At 39.6% G+C, this 22,844-nt stretch overlaps 1 protein-coding gene across 1 annotated transcript in view; it reads left to right on the forward strand.

Annotated features, from left to right (window-relative positions):
• LOC103128968 (zinc finger protein 782) overlaps positions 1–22,844 on the forward strand; it is a 35,328-nt gene that overhangs the window by 6,743 nt on the left and 5,741 nt on the right. The window contains exons 4-6 of the mRNA XM_060200802.1: positions 3,300–3,355; positions 10,741–10,867; positions 21,022–21,120. Of these exons, the coding sequence (XP_060056785.1) occupies positions 3,300–3,355; positions 10,741–10,867; positions 21,022–21,120 (282 nt within the window). The remainder of the gene's footprint in view (positions 1–3,299; positions 3,356–10,740; positions 10,868–21,021; positions 21,121–22,844) is intronic.

Below are 22,844 nucleotides of genomic sequence, written 5' to 3' on the forward strand. Positions count from 1 at the left end.
TGCTGCAACCTGGCCGATGAAAACAATGAAGAGCGCACGGTTGAGTGGGGGTGGTGGAAGGAGCTGGGTCAGTAGATGTCAAATGGCGTTGCCTTGAAACTTCAAGCCGTACCTTGTAAAATGTGTCTTTCGGCCGGTGCTTGATACTAAGCTCTGAGTAAATTTTAACTGCCATTCTAGTTAGAAGGCGTTTTGTTATTTTCATTAGATGCTTCCTATACAGCCACCTGCGACAAAAACTGAGAGGTGCTGAAGTCACAAACGACCAGTGAAGGAATGCAGCTTCTGTGGCAAGTGTGATTTCAAGTCGTGGGCCTTGTCTAAGTTACCACAGCTGTCATCAGCCAGCATTGCAACCCTCACAGCATTTAACAAAGTGTAGTGACCCCAAGGATATAAAGAACAGTTCATGGGGGGCAGGCGGTGGTGCACCTGATTAAGCGCACACATCACAGTCTGCAAGTCTCGGGGTTCATGCTTCTGGTCCCCACCTACAGGGGGGAAAGCTTCTTGATTGGTGAAGCAGGGTTGCAGGTGTCTCTCTCCCTCTGTCTCCTCCCTTCTGAATTTCTGTTTCGATCTAATAAATAAATAAATAACAGTGAATGTAGATGGGATCTTGCTACATTTCCCAAAGGTATTCTGGGATTTCTAGTCTTCTGGTTTCTTGTGCCAGAAAGTCTCCGTCTCCTCTTCCACTGTCAGTCTTTTTTTTTTTTTGTCTCTAATGTATATTTATTTTTAGATACAATTTCTAGTCTCTTGGAACTGAGTAACGTCTTGTGAGATAGGAAGCTGCAGACCTTGGGTAACAATTATCTTTCCTGGAAAAGAGCACCCTTCTGATCTCAGACCCTTTTATAGCGCTTTAGTGCAGAGAAAGAGCACAGAAAGAGCAGACCACTGGGAGGGGCTTGGGATGTGCCCTGCAGCCTAGGCCTTTTCTCTGGGGAAGCCCATATGCAGGGGATTCAGAGAGCCTGAGCACCCTGACCCCAGTGGATATATTGGAGCATGAGGCTCAAAGAACTGTGGGTGTTTGCCTTTTATTAAATTGCTGTTGTAAAAAATAATAATAGAAAAAACAAGTGAGATCCAGGAGGTGGCGCAATGGATAAAGCACTGAACTCTCAAGCATGACGTTCTGAGTTCAACCCCTGGCAACACATGTACCGGTGTGATGTCTCTTTCTCTCTCTCTCCTCCTATCATTCTCATTAATAAATAAATAAAATATTTAAAAAATAATAACAGACCGTATATTTGCAGGTTCAGAAGCAATTCTGGTAATACTTTGTAAGAATAGCCAGTCTTTTTAAAAAAATTATTTTGATTATCTTTATTTTGTTTATTGACTAGAGACAGCCAGAAATCTAGAGGGAAGGGGGTGATAAGAGAGGGAGAGACAGAGAGACACCTGCAGCATTGCTTCACCACTGGCAAAACTTTCCCCCTGCAGGTGGGGACCTGGGGGCTTGAACCCTGGTTCTTGTGCACATTGTAACATGTGTGCTCAACCATGTGTACCACCACCTGGCCCCCACTCATTCACTTAAATAAAATCTATTATTTGTTTGATAAAGACAAGAGGGAAACTGAGAAGGGAGGGAAAGGTAGAGAGAGAGAGAGCGATATCTGCAATACTGCTTCACTATGCAGGAAACTTTGCCCCTGAAGGTAGGGACTGGGGGCTTGAATCAGTTTTTTTGTGCACTGTAACTTGTATGCTCTTCTGGGTGCAACACTACCCAGTCCCTCGGGTTCACTGTCTCAGAGGTAAGTAACAAAAAAAATCTTTTCAGGAGCCTTTTGTGAAATACATCATATTTATTTATTTATTCCCTTTTGTTGCCCCTGTTGTTTTGATTGTTGTAGTTTATTATTGTTGTTGTTATTGATGTCATTGTTGTTGGATAGGACAGAGGGAAGTGAAGAGAGGAGGGGAAGACAGAGAGTGGGAGAGAAAGATAGACACTTGCAGACCTACTTTACTACCTGTGAAGTGATTCCCCTGCAGGTGAGGAGCTGGGCTCTCGAACCGGGATCTTTACGTGGGTCCTTGCGCTTTGCGCCACCCGCGCTTAAGCTGCTGTGCTACCACCCGACTCCCAAGACTTTATTTTTTAAAAGATGTATTTACTGTGGTCCAAGAGGTGGTGCAGTGAATAAAGCATTGGATTCTCAGCCATGAGGTCCCGAGTTCAGTCTCTGGCAGCACATGTACCATAGTAATGGTCTGTTTCTCTCTCTCCTAACTTCCTCATGAATAAATAAGTAATTTTTTTTTTTTTTTTTTTTTTTTAGTGGTTGACTTCCTGGACCAATTGCTGTTTCTCCTGGAGCTGTGAGAATCATCTCCTTAGTTTTCTCTTGGGTTAATTTACCTATCTTTCTTCCCTTTATCTCTTGAGTTTGTTTGATAGTTGCTTCTTGTGATTGTTGTTGTTGTTTTTAATTTATTTATTGGGGGATTAATTTTTTTCCTTTTTAATATTTATTTATTTATTCCCTTTTGTTGCCCTTGGGAGATTAATGTTTTACATTTGACAGTAAATACAGTAGTTTGTACATGAATAACATTTCTCAGTTTTTCACAGAACATAATAAATTCTTTTAAAAAAAGTTGTATTTACTAATGAAAGAGAGAGGAAAGAGGACCAGAGTATCACTGGCACATGCAATGCCAAGGATTGAACTCAGGACCTCGTGTGTTTAGGTCCAGCACATTAGCCACTGTGTCACCTCCCAGACCACACTTTTACTAGACTTTCAATGATTTTTTTTTTTTTTTTTACTAGGAGGTAAAATGACTCATCCTACATCTTTTTCTGCTAAGTAAAATTTGATACTAAGTTAATGAACAGATAGTGCTTTATCTTTTTGTGTATTTTAGGTCAGCTAATTTGTTATTTGTATTTCTTTATTAATGAGATAAATACTGTTAGTCAGTATTAGAGAGTTAAGCCCCCAATCACCTCAGAAGCTCAAAAGACACATTGTATATGGTTATTATTATTGTTTAAGGGAGAAGCAGTGGGTTGGGGGAAGAAACACAGAGACCGAGACCACAGGATCAAAGCTTCCGTCAGCATGCTGAGGGCCAGGCTTGAACCTGGGTCGCACACATAGCAAAGCAAAGCAGCACACTATCCAAGTGAACCGCTTCACTGAACCTGTATAAAATTCTTTATTTTTAGTTGAGAAAGTTTTATACCTTAGATGGAAAGTGGGGACATGAATCCAAGAACTGAAAGAAGTCAAATCTCATGATCTGATAATGCCTTTTCTCTGCCCCTTTAGCAGAAGCACTGTCTTCTACATTCTTTCAAGAACGACAGGAAATGAACATATCTCAGGTGAATTCTTTATTCATTCTCCATTCTCTATTGCAATTATGAGGCTTTAGTGGACTCAGTAGAAAAGGAGAAATAGAAATAGATTGATCTGGGAGTTGGGCTGTAGTGCAGTGGACTAAGCGCAGGTGGCGCAAAGCACAAGGACCTGCATAAGGATCCCGGTTCGAACCCCGGCTCCCCACCTGCAGGGGGAGTCGCTTCACAGGCGGTGAAGCAGGTCTGCAGGTGTCTGTCTTTCTTTCCTCCTCTCTGTCTTCCCCTCCCTCTCTCCATTTCTCTCTGTCCTATCCAACAACGACAACAACAACAATAAAACAACAAGGGCATCAAAAGGGAATAAATAAATAAAATAAATATAAAAAAAAGAAATAGATTGATCATACAATCGTAAAGGAAAATGTACAATTTTCATGTAATGTTTGTTATGACAGCTACTATGTAACCTTTGTCAGTATAAATAGATCACCTCCAACTCATAGTATGCTAAGAGTTTAAGATTATGAATTATAATGCACTGAATTATAATGAGTACTTTTTTCTGTATTGGAATAAAGTTATCACTTAGTTCCTTCAAGCCCCTCATACCCCTTTGTGGCAGAGGGAACTTCACAAGTGGTGAAGCGGTGCTGCAGGTGTCACTCTTTGTCTTTCCTTCTCTATCTACTTCCATCTCATTTTATTTATTTATTTATTTATTTTTATTTTTAAAATTTATTTCTTTATTGGGGAATTAATGTTTTACATTCAACAGTAAATACAATAGTTTGTACATGCATAGCATTCCCCAGTTTCCCATTTAACAATACAACCCCCACTATGTCATCTATCATCCTTCTTGGACCTGTATTCTCCCCACTCACCCACCCCAGAGTCTTTTACTTTGGTGCAATACACCAATTCCTTCAGGTTCTACTTGTGTTTTCTCTTCTGATCTTGTTTTTCAACTTCGGCCTGAGAGTGAAATCATCCCATATTCATCCTTCTGTTTCTGACTTATTTCACTCAACATGATTTTTTCAAGGACCATCCAAGATCGGCTGAAAATGGTGAAGTCACCATTTTTTATAGCTGAGTAGTATTCCATTGTGTATATAGACCACAACTTGCTCAGCCACTCATCTGTTGTTGGACACCTGGGTTGCTTCCAGGTTTTGGCTATTACAAATTGTGCTGCCAAGAACATATGTGTACACAGATCTTTTTGGATGGATATGTTGGGTTCCTTAGAATATATCCCCAGGAGAGGAATTGCAGGGTCATAGGGTAGGTCCATTTCTAGCCTTCTGAGAGTTCTCCAGACTGTTCTCCACAGTCCATCTCATTTTCTGTCTGTCTTGTCAAATAAAGCTATTATTTATTTTCTTCAATTTATAAATATTTATAAACAGTATGATATATTTTCTATTACTAAATTTCTATATAGGTGGTAGTTGCTAATAATTATAGCAAACTACTTCTTACATATTTCCTAGGATTTTTGCTGAAACTTTATTTCAGGTTTTTATTATTTATCAGCAATTGGATTAGACTGTCATTTATTTCTGTCTTTTTAATTTTAATTTATAGACTGAGAGAAATTGAGAAGGGAGGGTAGAGATAGGCAGGGAGAGAGAAAGAGAGACACCTGTAGCACTGCTTTGTCTCCTTATCTAGATCCTGACATCAACCTACGTGAAAGAAGAGACTCATGCTGTGTAGCAAGCAATTGTGCTGCTGTGACTGCATCTGGGAAGAGTCTCCCAAACAGACAGGAAGCCCCAGGTGCAGCCCTGATCCAAGTCTAGTGGCTCATTTTATTGATGCTTAATCCAGTTACATCATAGGAAGCAAACATTCACTCCAAGTTTAAGCAATTAAAGAATATGTATGTTGTAGGTGACTCCCCATAGGGTATGCGATGCATGACTTTCACCCCATACAGACCCTGGGACCTTACTTTATGGAGATTATATCATCAGTCCTACATGTTTATGTCCACCACACCCCCCATCATGACTCTGCCCAGTGAGGCATAGCTATCATGAGAAGGTTTTAGGTCAGACTCTTAGCTATGGGAAGCTTTTGTTTCAGACCTTTCTTTCTGAGACAAATCAACTTGCACTGCTTTACTTTGTGTTGTAAGAACTAAGGCAAAGTTTACATCTCACAACCTTCATAATTGTATGTCTCAGTTGCATGCATCCAAGCCATCCCCCCCCCCTCTCTCAAATACAAGAACACTGATCAGCTCTGGCTTATGGTGGTGCTGGGGACTGAACCTGGGACTTCAGATCCTCAGGCATGAGAGTCTCTTTGTATAACCATTATGCTATCTACCCCCACCCTCAGAGCCATTCTTTGTCATAAAGATTTCTAGGGTCCTTACTTGTTCCCAACCCTATTTCACCACCTGTAAAGCTTCCTTCACTGCAGGTGGGGATTGGAGGCTTGAAGCCAGTTTCTTTTGCACATTGTCACGTGTGCGCTCAGCCAGTGACCCCTGTTTCTTGTTTCTTTATCTGTGTAATGGCATGTCACTTGCAGCAGCGGGATGCAGAAAAAGGTTTGGAGCAGAAAGGGAACTCAATCCTTTATTTGTGCTGGCACCTCAGAGTTGGGTGAGAGAGCAACAGTTCGGGCCACGTGGAGGTAGCAAAAATGCCCGCCTCGCACAGCAACCTTCCCTACGTCTAATCACCGAAGTGAAAGACGGGCAAGAGAGAAAGGGGCAGAAGAAGGAGGACTTTTATGGGAATAGCTCTCGTGAGAATGGGAAGGGGGAGGAGTAACCAAAGCACTCCAACTATCTTGGGGAATTGACAGTGCCCTGAGGGCACAACATGACAGATGTGACTGCATCTGCATAATTTCCCAGCATCTCCCCTTTCCTGATATCTAATGGCCACAGTATAGGAAACTTAAGTTGGAGCAGGCTTAAATGTTTTTAAGGAATGCCATGCTCAGGTGAGAAGATGTAGGATGTTTTTGTGGGGAAGGGAAGACTTACATGGCCGCCAACCTTGTGAGATCTATGTGTCCTCCCTGTACTCAACCCCTCTGTAGAGAGAGAGACTTACCTGGAGGGACTCATCTCATAGGTTAAGCTCTGCCAGGCTCCACCATCTCCTCACAATTTTTCTACATCTTTCCCTATCTTTCTATCTAGTCATCACATTAAGATGGGTCAATGTCTGTAAAAGATTCCATCTGTGACTGAGGAATAGTGGTGTAGGGGTGAGCAGAAACCTTTTGGACATAAACCTGAATGATATAACAAAACAGGAAGGGACAAGTAGGGGAGCAGTAAGAGCCAGTGTGATGTCAAGGGAAGGCTTGGTGTGCAAAGGAACATTCCCTGTCTCTGGGGAGGGGGGCAAGGGTTCATAATGAGGAGCGTTTCCTGCCTCAAAGGGCAGGACCTGTAGGCAGGAGGGCATGGCCTGCCAAGTGGAGGGGCTATTTGGCATTGTATAGTCCTCAAGGCAACAGTCTCCAAAGTCTATGAATTACTCAGGGTCAGTCTTTGAAAAACCAGCAGCGTGAAGGGAAGGAAGCTGCTGTAAAATTGTGTAAAGTGTCCAAAGGGTAAACCAGCAAGTCCAATATAAGTGTCAGTCCAAAGTAGGCGACTAGGGAGAGAAATGGCAGGAGGTGAACCGCAGCGTCAGGAACCCAGGAAGTATATAGGATAGGGGGCGGGGAGAAGGAAGAAGCACAAAACTAGCAAGGGCTAAACCAAATCTCCTGGAGGCAGGGGGAGTGAGACCAAACCAATGTAACAGAATGACCATGTAAATAGACCACAATGTAAAGCAATGTAACAGAAGGGATCCCAGAAACAGAACTAGAAGCATACCAACAATGGCATCATGATCTTAGTCTTATACAATGAAGTGTGATATTTTCCTGTTTGGTTGCTACTAATCGTTTAGATGAGAGAGTTTTGTTACATTTAGATTTTGTGAAATAAACATTTGTACCTTATGAGAGGGTATTCTGCATGAAGATTTTGGTTATTAGATATGTCTCTTCTGGAATTGTCTTTTTTTTTATTTCTTTGTCTTTGAAAATTTCTGGTCATTTTATTTATTTTAAAGGTATATTTATTTATTAGTGGGTGGGTGGGGGTTATAGGAGAGGGGACTAGAGCATCACTCTGGTACATGTGATGTTTGGGATCAAACTCAGGACCTCATGCATCTTATCACTGCTTCTCCTCCTGGGCTATTCTATTCATTTCTAAATGTACTCTGATAGTATTTCTAGTCTTGTTTTATGGCTTTAACAATAAATAAACAATAAATATTGCTTTTAACTTCAAATCTTATTATATTGTAAAACAGTTTTTACAATATAATAAGATTTGAAGTAGGATTTCAGATTCTTTTATCTGTTATGTAAGTCATCTCCTTTTTTAGAATGAGTTTTAAAATTTACCTTTTTTGAAGTTCTTTGAAAAAATTTTTTAAATTTACTTTCCCTTTTGTTGCCCTTGTTTTTTATTGTGTTGTAGTTATTATTGTTGTTGATGTCATTGTTGTTGGATAGGACAGAGAGAAATGGAGAGAGGAGGGGAAGACAGAGAGAGGGAGAGAAAGCTAGACACCTGCAGACCTGTTTTGCCACTTGTGAAGTGACTCCCCTACAGGTGGGGAGCTGGGGGGCTCGAACCAGGATCCTTACGCTGGTCCTTGTGCTTTGTGCCATGTGTGCTTAGCCCACTGCGCTACTGCCCACCCCCCCTAAATTTTATCTTTGTTTAATAGCTGATAGAAAAAAGCAAAATATATTCTTTTTTTTAATATTTATTTTATTTATTTATTCCCTTTTGTTGCCCTTGTTGTTTTATTGTTGTAGTTATTATTGTTGTTGTAGTTGTTGGATAGGACAGAGAGAAATGGAGAGAGGAGGGGAAGACAGAGAGGAGGAGAGAAAGATAGACACCTGCAGACCTGCTTCACCACCTGTGAAGCGACTCCCCTGCAGGTGGGGAGCCGGGGTTCGAACCGGGATCCTTATGCAGGTCCTTGTGCTTTGCGCCACCTGCGCTTAACCCGCTGTGCTACAGCCCTACTCCCAGCAAAATATATTCTGGCTAACCCAATCTGAAACCTCAAAGTTAAGTATCTGAGGGTATTAACATTGGCTCTGGAAAAATAATTCTGGGGAGTAGAGAAACTTGTTTCTCATATTTGTGTTCTTTTCTTTCTTTCTTCCTCTCTTCTTTTTATAATTGAGAACTTTTTTTTTCTTTTATCTTAATTTATTGGACTGAGACAGTCGGAAATCAAGAGGGAAGGCGGTGATAGAGAAGGAGAGAGACAGAGAGACACCTGCAGCCCTGCTTTATCGCTCACAAAGCTTTTCCCCTGCAGGTGGGGACTGGGGGCTTGAACCTGGGTCCTTGCACATTGCAATATGTGCACGCAACTAGGTGCGCCACCACTCGGCCCTCCTTTTTTTTTTTTTATCTTTACTTATTTATTTATTGGATAGAGACAGCCAGAAATTCAGAGGGAAGGGGGTGATAGAGAGGTAGAGAGATAGAGATACACCTGCAGTACTGCTTCACCACTTGTGAAGCTTCCCCCCTGCAGGTGGGAACCAGGGACTCGAACCCAGGTCCTTGCACACTGTAACATGTGTGCTCAACCAGGTGCACCACCATCTGGCCGCTTGACCCTCATTTTCTTCTAGGACTGCAGAAATAGCACCTGATATTGTCTGCTTCCACAACTGCTCTCCTAGAATGTATTTTTGAACACTAGACAATCTTTCTTCTATATCTTAAGCCAAAACTGTGCTTTGACATAACAGAATGAAAACCAAAATCCTGCATACAAAGTAATTTGCACATCACTTTGGTACATGTGATGGGAAAATTGTGCTCAGGATCTCATGTTATGACACACAAGGACCTGCGTTCAAAGTCCCGGTCCCCGCCTGCAGGAGGACAGCTTAATTAGAAGAAGACACAAATAAGCATGAATTGTAAACTACATTAAGAGAGTCATCCACCAAAACAAAACACTTTTTAAAAAAAATTTTTTTAGATTTATTTTATTCTTTTTTGTTGCCCTTATTGTTTTATTGTTGTAGTTATTGATGTCGTTGTTATTGGATAAGATAGAGAGAAATGGAGAGAGGAGGGGAAGATAGAGAAGGGGAGAGAAAGATAGACACCTGCAGAGCTGCTTCACTGCCTGTGAAGCAATTCCCCTGCAGGTGAGGAGCCGGGAGTTCGAACAAGGATCCTTGTGCCTGTCCTTGTGCTTTGTGACACCTGCACTTAACCAGCTGCGCTACCGTCTGACTCCCCATCAAAACACTTTTGATCACTGTGTCAGTGCCAAGTTGAAGGAACCCTGTTCTGGAGAATTATTCCCATAATATAAATCTGATAGTGTGTAGTATTTCTGTGAGTATGTGCATATCTCTTCCTTGATTCCTGGGACGGTGAAATAGCTTACTTGGAGAGTGTACTTCTTTGCCATGCTCAGCTCAGATCTTTGCCAGCTTTGAACCTGGCCCCCCACCACATTGAAGAAAGGTTTGATGTTTTGAGTTCTCTCTGTCTCTATCTAAAAAAAAAAGTTCTTTATTGATTCTATGTTAATTCCAACTCAGTGTGTGTGTGTGTATATATATATATATATATATATATATATGTGTGTGTGTGTGTATGTATATATATATATCATACATTTTAAAATCTTTATTGGGGGATTAATGATTTACAGTCAACAGTAAAATACAATAGTTTATACATGATGTACATATCATAATTTTAACATACACTAATGTGTAGATAAAACCCTTCTCAGGATTTTGTCTAAGATTAAATAGTCACTAAGCTTTCTCAATATACTAAGTTAATATAATGTATGTTTTTCAAAAATATAGAAATAAATCAAGCTTAAGAATATCTATATATATATTTAATTTTCTGAATTCTTTCTGATTCCTTCCTTTTTTTTTTTTTTTTTTTTAACTAGAGCACTGTTCAGTTCTGGTTTATGGGAGTGTGGAGATTGAACCTGGGAAGACTTAGGCATGAAAGTCTGTTTACATAACCAATATGCTATCTATCTACCCCCACTCAATTTTTTTTTTCTTTTTTAAGGAATTTATTTATTTATTCATGAGGATGATAGGAGGAAAGACAAGAAGAACCAACCATACTTCACTCTGATACATGTGCTGCCAGGGATTGAACTCAGGACCTCATGCTTAAGAGCCCAATGCTTTATCCACTGCACCACCTCTTGGACCACAGAATATTGTTTTCTAATTGGGTGTTATCCTTTATAACACTGTTTTAAATTCCAGTAGTAAATAATGTAACTTTTCAATTTTTTTTTCTATGTACCTGAATCCTTAGACTGATCAGAAATGTATCCTTGCAGGCATCAGTGTCATTCAAGGATGTGACTGTGGAATTTACCCAGGATGAGTGGAGGTTGATGAGTTCTGCTCAAAGAACCCTGTACAGAGAAGTGATGCTGGAGAACTATAGCCATCTCATCTCAATGGGTTAGCTGCCTGTAATATGCCTCCTTCTGCATTGGTTTGTCTGTTTTTAATCTTTCTGTGTTAATATCTTCTGTTAAGATAGTATATTTAACAGAAAATTCAATTCAGCCCTTTTCAGTACACAAAACAAGAAGTTCTGATATGTGTATACCATTATTGCCAACATCAAAATCATGACTTGAAGTATTTCCATCATCCTCAAAGGATTCCTTGTAATCCTTTGCTGTAGGTCAATAATAATAACAACAACAATAAATTAAAAAAAGAAAGAAAACCTATCCAGATAAACACTAGGGAGCTTGCAAAAAAAAGAAAAAGGAACTGTACCCTTCTCATCCCATAATCTTGTCAATCATTATTAGATCACTATAAAAAAAAGAATTAAAAAATAGATAAAACTCAATTGAACTAGATGATGATTATTAAAAACAAACAACAATATACTTACATGGGCTAAGGAAGAAGAAGAATATTCCAGTTACTAATTCAGAAATGAAATGAAGATGACATTAGCAATATATCAAGGTTTCTATAGAGAAATTGTAGAATTACAGAATATGCTATTACTATGGAGAAACTTGAGAATTTGGTAAAAGAACAGAATGATTGGGGCATGTCAAAAAAACAGAGGAGCCAAACCAAAAGAATTTCTACTAGTTGAATCTGCAACAATTACAACAAAATGATAGTATTGGTTTAGAACCCAAAGTATATATTACCTGTTGATCCATATGGGTATAAATAAAACTGAACAAGGAAAGAAATGGGAGATAACAAAAAAATATTTGATATCCTTACTTCTTCTTCTTCTTCTTCTTCTTCTTCTTCTTCTTCTTCTTCTTCTTCTTCTTCTTCTTCTTCTTCTTCTTCTTCTTCTTCTTCTTCTTCTTCTTCTTCTAGCGTTTGCCCTTCTTCCGTAGCCAGTTAACAGCGTCAGGTTGAGCCTGATGTAAAGTTTCGAGACCTCCTTTGAATCTGGAGAGGTGGCAGTCATTGACTATGTGAGTCATAGTCTGTCTGTAGCCGCAGGGGCAGTTCGGGTCGTCTCTGGCTCCTTACTAATTTACAGTTACTCCAATCTCAAGGAGTTCAAACATAATTTCTGTATTTGTTAATGAGCTATTTCTAGTGTGATTTTCTTGTATATAGTATAGCAAACAGTGGGATGGGTAGCTTCAGAGTGAGGACCATGGTGTAAATTACTTTAGTCATATGACTCATATTATAAGGCAAGTTGATAACTTGTATCCTTGATACACTGGAATACACTTTCTCTCTCTCTTAAACACTTCTTTAAATTTTATTTATTTATTTATTTGATTTTAAAATTTTTATTTATGAAATGGAAATATTGACAAGACCATAGGATAAGAGAGGCACTACTCCACAGAATTCCTACCACCAGAACTCTGTATTCCATCCTCTCCCTTGATACCTTTCCCATTCTTTATACCTCTGGGACTATGGAGTATGGTGCAGGACATGGAAGGACTGGCTTCTGTAACTGCTTCCCCACTGAACATGGGCGTTGGCAGGTTGATCCATACTCCCAGCCTGTCTTTCTCTTTCCCTAGTAGGGCAGGGCTCTGGGGAAGCGGGACTCCAGGATACATTGGTTGGTAAGGTTGTCTGCTCAGGGAAGACCTGTTGGCATCAAGGTAGTATCTGGAGCCTGGTGGCTGAAAAGAGAGTTAACATAAAAAGGCAAACAAATTGTTGACTGATCATGAACCTAAAGGCTTGAATCAATTGCAGATGAAGATTTGGGGTCTCTGTTTTGGAAATACCTTGTAGGTCTATTTTAGGTATATTCCAAAGGGCCCATGACTTTATTAGTTTTTGCCTGAGCCTAACATCTGATGTGCAGGTGGACCCAGGTTATTGCTGGGGAGATGATGTCATGGCTGGAAAAAGGGCTAGAAAGCTGGATCGGGGAAGAGAGTAGCTCCTAAATATGGGAAAAGTATATAAATATTATTGACTGTAAACTCCATCAATGTGATCTGGGGCCCACATTCAGCATAGGAGACTATATAACATCTAACATCCCTGTAGGTCCAACATTGCATTCTGCGGTCATCAGTAGAAACATTCTGAGTTGTACCAATTTCAAGACCCATCTTCTTCAGGTGGTAGATAGAGTATGTTATCCAACTCCCCTTTGAAGGATGGAACTTTCTCTACCTTGTTGAGAATCCACATTGAGGGCAAGGTCCCCAGTGGAAGTCCCCAACCCTTTGGGGGTCCATTATGCTGTTCCTGATGGAGATGAACAGTGATAATGGAAAGAGGAATCTATTCAAAGTCTAGGATCATTGTGTTTGTGTGGGAATCCCAGGACTCCCCGACTAGGGCTCCAGTGATCAGGTGGCCTGATAGTGACTAAAGAGTCGTTAAAGTATGCTAGTCTCTTGCCCTTATTCAGCTTTTTATTATTTATTTATTTAAAAAATTAATTTATTTATACATGAAGAATGATAGGCAGAGAGAGAAAGAGAGAAAGAATCAGATGTCATTCTGGTACCTGTGCTGGATTGAACTCTGGACCTCACGCTTGAGAGTCCAACACTTTATGTGGGAGGTGGCACAGTGGATAAAGATTCTGATTTGGTGGTCTCTTTTTGTTCTGTGCCTTCAACAGCCAGCAGTAAGTTGTGAAAACGATAGTACTTAACTCTTCTGTTTCTTTTTTTTTAAAAATATTTTACTTATTTATATATTTTAGATAGTGACAAAGAAACTGAGAGGGGATAGAAGGAGACAGACAGAGAGACACCTGCAGCACTGCTTCACCAACCACTCAAAAAACTTTCCCTATAGAGGTGGGGACCAGAGGCTGGAACTGGGTCCTTATGAAGTATGTAATGTGTGCTCCCAACGTATGTAAGCCACCATTTTGCCCTACCTCATTTGTTTCTGTGTGCGCATAATATACCTGTCTGCACTGCCTGTTGTTTAAAATATAAATACAGTTTCATACAATTTGGACGAGATGAATCAGTTCCTTTTGATCCATTTGGCAAGGCATGGAAATTCTTATGAAATCACTTGATTGAAACATAGATGTTGACCTTTTTTTTTTAAATTTAGTTACATATCTATTCATGATTGATTCCTTATGTGTATAAGAAAGTCTTGGGGTGGGGTAGTGGCGCAGTGGGTTAAGCGCATGTGGCACAAAGTGCAAGGACCGGCATACAGATCCCGGTTCGCCCTGGCTCCCCACCTGTAGGGGAGTCGCTTCACAGGTGGTGAAGCAGGTCTGCAGGTGTCTGTCTTTCTCTCCGCCTCTCTGTCTTCCCCTCCTCTCTCCATTTCTCTCTGTCCTATCCAAAATGAACATCAACAATGGCAATAATAATAACAACAACGAGGCTACAACAACAAGGGCAACAAAAGGGGGAAAAATGGCCTTCAGGAGCGGTGGATTCATGGTGCAGGCACCGAGTCCAGTAATAACCCTGGAGGAAAAAAAAGAAAAAGAAAGTCTTTTTTTTTTTTTTTTTACCAGAGCATTGTTCAGTTCTGGTTTATATTGGTGCAGGGGATTTTGGAGCCAACCTCAGGCATGAGAGTCTCTTTGCATAACTATTATGCTATCTACCCCTGCCCTAAGAAAGTCTTTTATTGTCACTTTTCCCTAAAATATTTAATGGGCATTTTTTTTATCTTTATTGGGGGATTAATATTTTACGTTCAACAATAAATACAATAGTTTGTACATGCATAACATTTCTCAGTTTTCCACATAACAATACACCCCCCACTATGTCCTCTGTCATCCTTTTTGGGCCTATACTTTCCCCACTCCAAAGTCCTTTACCTTCATGCAATACACCAACTCCAATTCAGGTTCTACTTATGTTTTCTTTTCTGATCTTGTTTTTCAGCTTCTGCCTGAGAGTGAAATCATCCCATATTCATCTTTCTGTTTCTGACTTATTTCATTTAATATTTCTTCAAGCTCCATCCAAGATGGGCTGAAAATGGTGAAGTCACCATTTTTAATAGCTAAGTCATTCCATTGTGTATATATACCACAACTTGCTCAGCCACTCATCTGTTGTTGGGCACCTGGGTTGCTTCCAGGTTTTGGCTATTACAAATTGTGCTGCCAAGAACTTATGTGTACACAGATCTTTTTGGATGGATGTGTTGGGTTCCTTAGGATATATCCCCAGGAGGGGAATTGCAGGATCATAGGGTAGGTCCATTTCTAGCCTTCTGAGAGTTCTCCAGACTGTTCTCCACAGAGGTTGGACCAATTGACATTCCCACCAGCAGTGCAGGAGGGTTCCTTTGACCCCACACCCTCTCCAGCATTTGCTGCTGTTACCTTTTCTGATGTATGACATTCTCACAGGAATGAAGTGATATCTCATTGTTGTCTTGATTTGCATTTCTCTGACAATCAGAGACTTGGAGCATTTTTTCGTGCGTTTCTCGGCCTTTTGGATCTCTTCTGTGGTGTATATTCTGTCCAAGTCCTCCCCCCATTTTTGGATGGGGTTATTTGTTGTCTTGTTGTTGAGTTTGGCAAGCTCTTTATATATGTTGATTATTAAACTCTTGTCTGATGTATGGCATGTAAAGATCTTCTCCCATTCTGTGAGGGGTCTCTTGGTTTGGGTAGTGGTTTCTTTTGCTGTGAAGAAGCTTTTTAATTTGATGTAGTCCCATAGGTTTATGCTTGCCTTAGTCTTCTTTGTAATTGGATTCGTTTCATTGAAGATGTCTTTAAAATGTATGCGGAAAAGAGTTTTGCCTATATTTTCCTCTAAGTATCTGATAGTTTGTGGTCTAACATCCAAGTCCTTGATCCACTTGGAATTTACCTTTGTATTTGGTGAAATAGAGTGGTTCAGTTTCATTCTTCTGCATGCTTCAACACATTGTTTCCAACACCATTTGTTGAAGAGACTCTGCTTTCCCCATTTAATAGTCTGAGCCCCTTTGTCAAAGATTAGATGTCCATAGGTGTGGGGACTCACTTCTGGGCTCTCAATTCTATTCCACTGGCCAGTGTGTCTATTCATGTTCTAGTACCAAGCAGTTTTGATGACAATGGCCCTAAAATACAGTTTGAAAACTGGGAGTGTGATGCCTCCGGATCTGTTCTTTTTTCTCAAGATTGTTTTGGCAATTCTCGGTCTTTTCTGGTTCCAGATAAACAATTGTAGCATTTGTTCTATTCTCCTAAAAATGTGCTTGGGATGTTGATGGGGATAGCATTAAATTTGTATATGGCTGGGTAGTGTATTCATTTTGATGATGTTAATTCTTCCAACCCATGAACATAGAGTATCTTTCCACTTCTTTGTGTCTTTTTCAATTTCCTTGAGTAGTGACTCAATTTTCAGTATACAAGTCTTTCACTTCTTTGCTTAGGTTTACTCCTAGATATTTTTATTGTTTTTGTTGCTATAGTAAAAGGAATTGATTTCTGGATTTCAATTTCTTCTAACAGTGTTTGCATAGGGGAATGCCACTGACTTTTGAATGTTAATTTTGTAACCTGACAAATTACTGTATTGCCTGATGATTTCCAAAAGCTTCTTGCTGGATTCCTTAGGTTTTTCTGTGTATACTATCATGTCATCTGCAGATACGGAGAGTTTGACTTCTTCTCTTCCAGTCTGTATTCCCTAATTCCTTGCTCCTGCCTGGTTACTATGGCAAGAACTTCCAACACTATGTTGAATAGTAATGGTGATAGTGGGCAGCCCTGGCTAGTACCTGATCGGAGTGGAAATGCTTCCAGTTTTTCACCATTGAGTATGATGTTGGCTGTAGGTTTGCTATATATAGACTCCACTATCTTCAGGAATTTTCCATCTATTCCCATTTTTTGTAGTGTTTTGATCATAAAGAGATGTTGTATTTTGTCAAAGGCTTTCTCTGCATCTATTGATATGACAATGTGGTTTTGGTCTTGCTTTTGTTGATGTGGTGAATCATATTGATTGATTTACATATATTAAACCAACCTTGCATGCCTGGGATAAACGCCACTTGGTTATGATGAACAATCTTTTTAATATACTGCTGTATCCGGTTGGCTAGAATTTTGTAGCATCTATGTTCATCAGAGATATTGGTCTGTAGTTTTCTTTTTTGGTTGTGTCCCTGTCTGCTTTTGGTATCAGAGTGATGTTAGCTTCATAGAAGCTGGCAGGGAGTATTCCAGTGTCTTCAATCTTCTGGAAGACTTTTAAAAGTAGAGGTATTAGTTCTTCCTTAAAGATTTTGTAGAATTCATTTGTAAAACCATTTGGTCCAGGAATTTTATTCTTGGGAAGGTTTTTGGTAACTGTTTCAATTTCATTAGCTGTGATGGGCCTGTTCATATTATCTAGTTCCTCTTTACTTAATTTTGGAAGTTGGTAGGTATTTAGGAAATAATCCATTTCTTCCAGATTCTCTAGCTTGGTGGCATATAGTTGTTTATAGAAGCCTTGCATGGTATGTTGAACTTCTACGGTGTCTGTTGTGATATATCCTCTTTCCTTTACTATCCGATTTGGGTCTTCTTTCTTTTTTGTTTTGTGAGTCTGGCTGAAAATTTCTCAGTTTTGTTTACTCTTTCAAAGAGCCAACATTTACTTTCTTTGATCTTCTGTATGGTTTTCTTATTTTCAGTATTATTTATTTCTGCCCTAACCTTAGTGATTTCAGTCCTGGTTGCTTTAGGGTCCCTTTGTTCTTCTTCTTCTAGGCCTTTAAGGTGTGCAATCAGGTTGTTTATTTGTGCTTTTTCTTGTTTCCTAATGTGTGCTTGTGAACTTCCCTCTCAGTACTGCCTTAGTTGTATTCCAAATATTTTGATAGCTTTGCCTTCATTTTCATTGAACTCTCGAAAATTTTTGATTTCTTCCTTTATTTCTTTTTTGACCCAGTAGTTGTTAAATGGTGTACTGTCGAACTTCCACATTTTGGGATTATTACTAATCTTTTGTTGATTTTTAAGTGTTAGTTTAATTTCACTGTGGTCTGAGAAGATGCTTGGAATGATTTCAATACTCTTGAATTTGCTGATGCTGTCTTTATGGCCTAACATATGGTCTATCCTTGAGAATGACCCATGTGGATTTGAGTAGAATGTGTATCCCAGTATTGGGGATGAATGACTCTGAAAATGTCCAATAGTTCTAGTTTATCTATCTCCTCATTTAGCTCCCTGATGTCTTTATTGATTTTTTTGCCTGGATGATCTGTCAAGTTGAGAGAGTTGACTGTGTTGCTGTTAATATATTGCTGTAGCTCTTTCAGTAGATGTTTGATGTATTTAGATGACTTCTCATTGGGTGCATAGATGATAATAATTGTTAAGTCCTCTTGATTGACTGATCCTCTGAGCATTACGTAGTATCCATCCCTATCTTTTTAAATTTTATTTATTTTAAAGACTATTGTGTCAGATATGAGAATAGCTGTTCCTGCCCTTTTTTGTGGGCCATTGGCTTGTATGATAATTTTCCATCCTTTCACTTTGAGTCTGTATTTGTCTTATTGAGTTAGGTGGGTTTCCTGTAGACAGCATATTGTTGGGTTGTGTTTTCTGATCCATCTTCCTACTCTGCACCTTTTAATAGGTGAATTCAGGCCATTGACATCTATTGACATCAACGATTGATGATATTTTAACACCATTCTTGTAGATTTTTAGAGTGTTCTGATATATGGCATATTTATGGTGGTCTGACTGTTTATAGGAGACTTTTCAGAACTTCTTTCAGGGCAGGCTTGGTGATAGTTGACTCCTTCAACTGTTGCTTGTCTGAGAAGGTTTTTATGCCTGTCTAGTCTGAATTACAGTCTAGCAGAACACAGTAATCTCTGTTGAAAGCCTTTCTCATTGAGCACTCAATAGATATCTTGCCATTCTCTTCTGGACTGTAGTGTTTGTGAAGAGAAGTCTGCTGCTAATCTCATGGGTTTCCCTCTGTAGGTGAGTCTTTGTTTTTTTCTCTTGCAGCCTTCAGGATCCTTTCTTTATCTTTATTCCTTTCCACTCTAAATATGATGTATCTTGGTGTTTTTAAGTGTGGGTTAATTCTGTTTGGGACCCTCTGGGCTTCTTGAACCTTTATGACCTTGATGTTGTCTAAACTAGAGAAGTTCTCAGCTATTATGTGCTGAGGAATGCTTTCTTCCCCTCCCTCTGTTTCTTCCTCTGGTAAGCAAATAATGCATATATTATTTCTTTTTAAGACATCCCATGTCTCTGTTGTTTTCAGTATTTCTTAATCTCTTTTTGAGATCTCTTATTTTTTAATAAACTAAAAAATTATTACATATTAATATATAAAACCTATATATTAATATATATTAATAAATATATTAATATTATATGTGTTGATTTTCCCCTTTTGTTGCCCTTGTTGTTTTATTGTTGTAGTTATTATTGTTGTTGTTGTTATTGATGTTGCATAGGACAGAGAGAAATGGAGAGAGGAGGGGAAGACAGAGAGGGGAGTGAAAGATAGACACCTGCAGACCTGCTTCACCGTTTGTGAAGAGACTCCCCTGCAGGAGGGGAGCTGGGGGTTTGAAATGGGATCCTTATGCTGGTCCTTGCGCTTTGTGCCACCTGCGCTTAATCACCATGCTAACACCCAACTCCCCTCTTACTTCTTTTTTAGTTGTCTCTATTCATCCTGGATCTTGCTAATTCTGTCTTCAACTTCATTTATGCTGTTCTCTCTCCCCTCAACAGTTTTTTGGAGTTCATCTATTTTGTTACCCTGTACTGATACTGTTTTAGCTTTTCAGCTAGTTGTGTTCTTAGCTCAGCTATTTCAGCTCTCTAATAACCTTGAGATAATTAGTGTTTTCTTCTAGACTCTCAGTAGTTGTTTCTGCATTTCTGATGAAAATTCTTTCAAACCCTTTACTCACTCCTGTGACTATTTCCTTAACAAGTGTTTGGATGTTGACCTCAGTATTTTGTGGTTCAACCTTTGGGGGGCTTTTAGCTAGACTCTTGTCCTGGTTCATTTCTCCATTATTTCTTCTTTTTAGTTTAACCATTCTATATAGTATGTTATGAGGTTCCTCTATCAGTACTTTTCAAATTACTGATTGCTATTGCCTGGATTGACTTGTGTTTGTGTAAGGTACTTAAAGAGTTCATAGTTGTGAAGATTAACAGTTGTTTCAATATTATTTCAATCCCTGAGTTAGGGCACAGAGGCTATTAAAAGTCTTTTTTGTTCTTTTTCATCCTGTATGTTATGGGAGCCTGAGGGCTTTTAAACTATAAGAAGGCTTCTTAGCTTAATCCCTCACTCTGACCAAAAGATAAAGCAGGGTGGGGGAGAGATAGCACAGTGGTTATGCAAAGAGACTCTCACACCCCAAGTATCCAAAGCTCCGGGCTCAATTCAGCTTCTCTGCCAAGTTGGGCAACACTGCTGGGCCCTGTGAGTTTCTAAACAAGTCCCTGTAGTTTTTTTTATAGTCTGTAGGTTTGTTATTTATAGTCTATAGGTTTATTATTTATAGTCATTTATAGTCTATAGGTTCTGAGGTGATTATTCACCATGTTCTCATCAGGAGAACAATGTGGAAAGGCTCCTATTATAGAGCCCCACTGCTAGGTCACGAGGTGTAGATCTTCTCCTGAGTTTCTTGGTCAGTTCTCTGTTCCCAGATGTTAGCACAGGGCCTCCCACCTGTTGCTCCAGCCTCTGAGAGCAGTAGCAATGGAGACTCACAGTTGTATTTGGTGAGTCTTAGGGGAGTCCTCTCTTCTCTTCAACAGTCTTTTTGTTGGTAAAACAGACTGGAGGTGGTGGTGCCTCAACCGGCAAAGCCCCGGACTGGTACCAGCCACTCAATCTCTCCTTAGGCTCCTCTCTGTCCCCAAGCCACACGTGTTTGCACTCACCAGTGGTTTGGTGGGTTCCTGAAGTCATTCTAGTCCTGCCTTGTTGCAGTCCCAGGTGGTTTTCTTTGGTATTCCTAGTTGACATGGGAGAGGAGAGAAACACAGCTGCTGCTGCTCCGATCAATGGACATTCTTAATGTGCACCTTCAAAAGCTGTATCCCTGCCTCCCCTACCCCCCATCCCTGTCCCTGTTCCTGTCCGTCTCATCCTGAAACTATGAAACTTGTGCAGCTAACTCAAGTGTACATTATTTTCTGTTTACAGGATACTGTTCTACAAAACCAGAGCTAATCTTCGCTTTGGAACAAAAGGATTTTAGAGAAAGCATTTTAGAGAGAGAATCTCTAAGTACCATCCCCCCTGGTAAGTTAATAAATACTGGAAGAAGGTATTTTTGTTTGTTTGTTTTTAAATTAGATCCACAGGATTTACAGTGGATAATTTAAAATATTTTAGGAATCTTCTTTTTAAGGTTTTCACATTTGAGATTTGAAAAATAACAAGGCTGATATAGTGTGGAAGGAGTACAGATAAAAATATATAAAATTAATCATGTTACTATTCTCATTTTAAGACAGGAGCAAAGCATATCGTTTGAAGTTGAAAACTAATATGTTGGGGGCTGGGCGGTAGCGCACTGGGCTAAGTGCACATAGTACAAAGTGCAAGGACCCCAGTTTGAGCCCATGACTCCCCACCTGTAGGGGGCTCTCTTCTCAATCAATGAAGTAGTTTTGCGGGTGTCTTTCTCTCCTTGTCTCTATCTTCCCCTCCTCTCCCAATTTGTCTCTGTTCTATCCAACACAACAAAAATGGAAAAGATGGCTGCCAGGAGCAGTGGATTCGTAGTGTAGGCACTGAGCCCCAGCTACAAGTCTGGAGGCAAAACCAAAACAAAATTAATGTGTCTATATTTAACAGTGAATGATACAAAGTAAACTAGGAGAATTTAATAAAGCAACTAAACTTTTGAGTGAACAGATTAGAAGAAAAAGGAATCATTAATATTAATGATACTAGATGTTACCTAAACAAATATTTCCTAAGGAATTATATAGTATAATTAGGACAACTACAGGTGGTGCACATGACAATATAGGCACCTCCCTAGTGAGTTATCTTTGTGGCCAAGTTGTGCAAAAATGCAACTTCCTAGATGTTAAAAGATAATGTGACAGAACAAAGAAAATGAGCCTTTCTTGATTTCTTTTTTTTTCATAAACCAGAATCAAAGGCCCCTAATACCTCTACCAGGTTAACTGGTTCTCTGGCAGAACTCATAGAATTCAAGAAATAATCTTATTTATGACTAATATTGATATGGTCAAATAACAAAAACAGACAAACAAAAACAAACAAAACAAAGATCCATTGGGATTTAGAGTAAACCAAATATAATTTCCCAAAAACTTGATCAGTGATTTTTTTTTTTTTTGGTCATCAACACCACCCAGGGTGCCTTTTTAAAATTTATTTTTATTTTTTTTATTTATAAAAAGGAGACATTGACTAAATCATAGGATAAGAGGGGTACAACTTCACATAGTTCGCACCACCAGAACTCTATAGTTTTCCTGTTCTTTAACCCTCTGGGAGTATGGACCCAAGGTCATTGTGGGATGCAGAAGTTGGAAGATCTGGCTTCTGTAATTGCTTCCCCGCTGAACATGGGCGTTTACAGGTTGATCCATACTCCCAGCCTACCTCTCTCTTTCCCTGGTAGGGTGGGGCTCTGGGGAAGCAGAGCTCCAGGTCATATTGGTGGGGTTGTCTGTCCAGGGAAGTCTGGTCAGCATCATGCTACCATCTGGAGCCTGGTGGCTGAAAAGAGAGTTAACATACAAAGCCAAATTGTTGAACAATCATGAACCTAAAGGCTGGAATAGTGCAGATGAAGAGTTGGGGGGTACTCCATTTTGTAGATAGCTAGTAGGCATATTTTAGTTATATTCCAAAGGGCTTGTGACTATACTAGTTTTGTTGTTGTTTTTTTTCTTTCCCCTGAGCCTGAAATCTGGTATGCAGGTGGGCCCAAGTTATTGTCTGGGGAGATGATGTCATGGCTGGAACAGGAACAGAAAGCTGCA

The sequence above is a fragment of the Erinaceus europaeus genome, chromosome 10 (assembly GCF_950295315.1).
Source record: "Erinaceus europaeus chromosome 10, mEriEur2.1, whole genome shotgun sequence".
Classification (NCBI taxonomy): Eukaryota; Metazoa; Chordata; class Mammalia; order Eulipotyphla; family Erinaceidae; genus Erinaceus; species Erinaceus europaeus.